The 4,485-nt window shown below is 41.2% G+C and overlaps 1 protein-coding gene across 1 annotated transcript; it reads right to left on the reverse strand.

Moving 5' to 3' along the window:
* Nucleotides 1–772: 772 nt before the first annotated feature.
* On the reverse strand, nt 773–3,686 carry rflnb (refilin B). The gene is made up of 3 exons (XM_026193640.2): nt 2,750–3,686; nt 2,337–2,431; nt 773–2,212 (listed from the first exon to the last, which is right to left on the reverse strand). Exons 1-3 carry the CDS (start codon nt 2,945–2,947, stop codon nt 1,894–1,896), a joined length of 612 nt encoding a protein of 203 aa, XP_026049425.1. The 5' UTR covers nt 2,948–3,686; the 3' UTR covers nt 773–1,893.
* Between the last annotated feature and the right edge of the window lie 799 nt (nt 3,687–4,485).

Here is a 4,485-nt window from a genome sequence, read left to right on the forward strand (position 1 = left end):
TGCCCGAAGAACTAATTCTCAAGAATAATAATAATAAAAAATACAACAGTCTGGTTCCTTACATGCAAAATATATGGAAGAAGTTCTAAGCAGGAGTTCATGGTTCCTTTTCTGATTAAGTCAGATCCATTCTCTTCCATTTATCCTCATCAGGGTCGTAACTCCCGTCTAACAAAGGGCGAGAGGCGGGTACACCCTGTACTGGTCGCCAGTCTGTCTCTGGGTCACATGGTTTATGAATAATGAAAAGTCCAATTATGGTGCAGGAGGCTTCTGCAACATTCATACTCTCCTCTAATCAGGGAAGACTTGCCAAAGGTGAAAGTACTTTCTGAAGAAACTCACCTTGGGCAGCAATGCTTTAGACATATTGAACTAATGCTTACAATGCTAATAAACAGAGCACAAACTTTAAACATGAAGAATTTTGATGAAAGCCAAATTACTGCACTTTGCCTCTGTGGCCACAAGAGGGCATTAAAGTAACACAATTCTACAAAAAAACAAAACCAAAAAAAAAAGTCTGACTTAAAAGGGTCAATTCACCCCACATCAAAATATATTTTAATGCTGCTGACTTAAAAAAAAAAAAAAAAAAAAATCCTGATGACTTTAGTTAGATCTTCAGATTTAACAAGGCATTGTCTGGACAATAGGTTAGACACTAACTAGCATTTGATCTGTAACCATGAAATAGTTCAAAACAGTTTACAAATGTAAATTAGAGGTCAGTCATTCCCTTTTTCTCACTCCATATAAAACATACATCTTGTTCTTTTAACAAATCTCTTTATTTTAAACTGGCACTGAATATGTGACTGATGTGGGGGGAAAAGAAGAAGAGTCAACCAATACACCAATTAAGATTTTAAAAAGAAATTACAAAAATACTCCTCAGCACACCACACTTGTGTAGAGACTCATTTAACCATCTGATAATAAAAAAAAAAGTCAGATCTAAAATATCAACAAGATAAATACTAACTCCAAACAGGTCACAGGGAAAGTTGTAGCAGGGGAATGCAGCTTGTTACTTTGACTAGTAAGCTAGTAAAGTATACCAACATAGTATCCACTTCAGTAAACTCCACACTCGTGATTCATCTAAACTACCTGCTTGTTCAGTTTAAGCTTACACACGATTATGAATAGAGAAGTTTCCTTAATCCATCAATATTTACATCATACAATATTAAGTGCGGCCTTTAACAGTAGCTAGAGGCAAGGCTTGCAAAGAGCTTAAGTTGTTGGCTGTGCACAAAAAAAACAAAAAACAAAACCAGATGTTTTGTACAGTGTGGATAAGTTAGTGATATATTTTTTTAGCATATATATTTAAAAAAAAAAAAAGTGTTTACTGCTCTTCTGCTCGTTGAACATCCTCAGCAGTGTTAAAAGGTGCTCCTCTCTTTAGCTACAGCCTCATCGCTTTAAAGATAATTTTAAAGAAGCCACTCATGCTTGACCAGCTTAATGCAACACAATTCGCTGAGAGCAAATATGCATTGTCCTAATTTTGGTCCATATTGTTTCTACAGCTAATAAAAACAACACATCATTACACCTCTGGAAACCTTTCAACCAACTACAACCTGAAGCATTCAAAAGTAACACCCATGCTAGTGGAGAGCTTCATTCATTGGCAGGGATATAAACATGTCCTGACATGGTCTGAATATTTAATCTACTCAAACCATGTCTTACCTCCTTTGTTCTCTGTAACATGTTATATAAACACACTTCATAAAATGATAGCAGGCTACACAAGTGTTAAAAAAAAAACAAAAAAAGACAAGACAGCAGGTCAGTGGCAACTAGCCTTAAGGGAGCACCAATTTAGGGGCCGAGGGAATGACAGCATGTCCCCGGCCATCTCCCCCCGCGAGTCCACTCTCACTGAGGTAACTTTCTGTTGGCCACAGCATCCAGCTCTACGCTGGAGAGGAAACGCCTGGACAGCCGGTGACAGTTGTAGCTCAGCTCTGTGGTATAGATGGTGCTGGCTTTCTTGGGGTAGATGATGGTGGTGCTCTTGAACTGCTTGGGACGATGGCGAGGCTGGAACTCTAGCTGTGTCACGTAGTGGCGCCAGGTGCTGTTGGACACAGCCATAATGGTCTGCCTGCAGTGTTCGAGGCTTTGGCCCCACGGCTCCAGGCTGACATTCTGGATGAAGTGGCGGTCTGAGTCATAGTGCACTGAGGAGGTGTATCTATGGATAAGAGAGAATGCAGCGATTTTAGTCAAACAAAATACAGTAAAGCTAACTCGTGAGCCAACAGTGCCACTTTTCTCTTGTACGTGCTTTTTGGGCTGTCACATCAAAGACAACACACCTCATTTCCTTTGGTGGTAATGGATCAAGTGCTATGCCTTCCCCGAAGGACAGCGGGTGTAGCTGTGGGAAAGATCCAGCAGGTAAAGCTGGAACCTGCAAAACATGAAACAGACCCTCAGTGGATACATGGGACCTTTGGCCCAGTTCAGAGCCACAGGCGCTTTAAACAAGACGTTTTGGTTTTTTACGCATATAAACAAATAACTTTAAAAACTAGGCTGTTGCCTAGTAACTTCAATAACCTCTACTTTATGTCTCAAATCAATAGCAACATGCATTCAAAAGTAAAACAGTCATTTTTAAGAGCAAGAAGTCAGATTTCAGGTGCAGTTCACGACCATTTGTTTTGCTCCGACAGGAAACTGATGGGTTAGATCACAGGATGTAGTGAGACACACTGGTGGTACGTACCAGGGAACCCCTTCCTTCGTCTTCGGACACAGAGCTCACTCCACCGGCTTTATCTGCGGACACAGGCAGCAGCCAGGCACTGGGGCTCGGACTAGGGGGTAAGCCAGAGTCCGGGCTATCAAGTCCTCTCTCAGCCCTGCAACTCATATCCAGAGGATCTCCTTCACATAAATTTGGCAAGTTCAAACTGCCAACCATTTCTAGGTAAAAGTTGCAAAATCCCAGCGAGTAAGAGGCAGGTTACGAAAGAGGATTCCTTCCAGCGTGCAGTCCGCCGTATTCTTCTTCTTCTTCTTCTTAATTATTCCGTCACAGAGTCCCGCGGTGTAGCTGCTAACCTCTTCCCGGACAGCATTCACGGCTGCACGCTGGAAAAGTCATCAACCAGGCGGTAAATCAGTTTCCTTCCCTCCACAACGCCAAAGCCAGAAACTCGAGCTTTCGAACTTCTTTATCTTAACATCTCAAAAACGCCGAGCACTTTGTGCCACCTCCACGGTGAAGACATTCAGAGAGACTTGAGCAGGTTTGTCTCTGAGAAACACTGAGCTTGTCCTGCTGCCCGCGGGTCCTCTTCAAACTTCTTCCCCCTTCAAAGGGGGCTTTCAGATCCACGAACACAGGAAAGGAAACGCCTTTCGAATCACTTGAGTGGCTGCTGATTGGTCAGAAGATAATTAGCAACAAGAGACCGGGCGAACCTGGCGAAATCAGGTTGATGCGTTTTCCTGGTATTGTTCGAAACGCGCAAGTGAGAAAAGAAGTAGTGTACGCCCATGTTATGAAGCATAAGGAAAAACTTTATGCTTTGCACTGTTTTTGCACTGTTGCCAAAGCAGTGGCATTTTGCACCTGAAGGAACTAATGCAGGAGTATCAAACATAAGGCCTGGGCACAGGAATGGCAAAGACTTTTTCCTAACACAATTTTCCAAAATGTGAAGGAGTGCATATAGATTTTGATTTTTTTAAAACTGTATTTTCATAGGACTAACGTTTCCTATTGATAAAGACCACCGCCCCACTGGCATTCATACTACACCAAAGTAATAAAAGTAATGGATACAAAAAAATAAAATAAAATCAGTTAACTTACAGAAAATGTTTTTTTTTCTTTTTTAAATTAAGTCCACATTTTTAAAAAACTTTTTCTCCAGTTTTACACGTTTATGTTGTTTTACTGCTCTGGCCAATGTAGCATAACAGAGGGCTGCATGTGGCCCAAGATGTAAAATAAAGTGCACACTAAATGCAGCCATCTAGTTTGCCAATGAGGACTTATGGAGTTGGGAGACACCGATGTCAAAATGCATAAACACAGCCAGGGAAAAGGCATCGGATAAGGTTTTGGTGTCTGCAAGCCAAATTTGGAATATATTTGACCTTGAGATCAAAAAACAAACCTATTTGTGCACTTTTATGGACACACATTCACTAAAAGAAAACCTTTACCTTCTATCACTAAAGATGATTTTTAACAGAGGAGTAACCTTTACAGAATATGACTGCACACTTGTGCGATTAAGGTCAAAGACAGCCTAAGTGTTAAAAACCGAAGGGAATCCAAAGATCCCGTTTGCTTAAAGAAGCTACGAGTTCAGTTTGGGTCACGGGACAAACACAGCAAAAACAATCAGAACACCTATGATCACGCCCCCTTTTAATGAATGGCACACAGATTTCAACCCCACACTGAATTAAAACAGATGAGCAAAAAAAGAAAACCCACGGTTATCC

This window comes from Astatotilapia calliptera, chromosome 14, assembly GCF_964374335.1.
Source record: "Astatotilapia calliptera chromosome 14, fAstCal68.1, whole genome shotgun sequence".
In the NCBI taxonomy this organism is placed as follows: Eukaryota; Metazoa; Chordata; class Actinopteri; order Cichliformes; family Cichlidae; genus Astatotilapia; species Astatotilapia calliptera.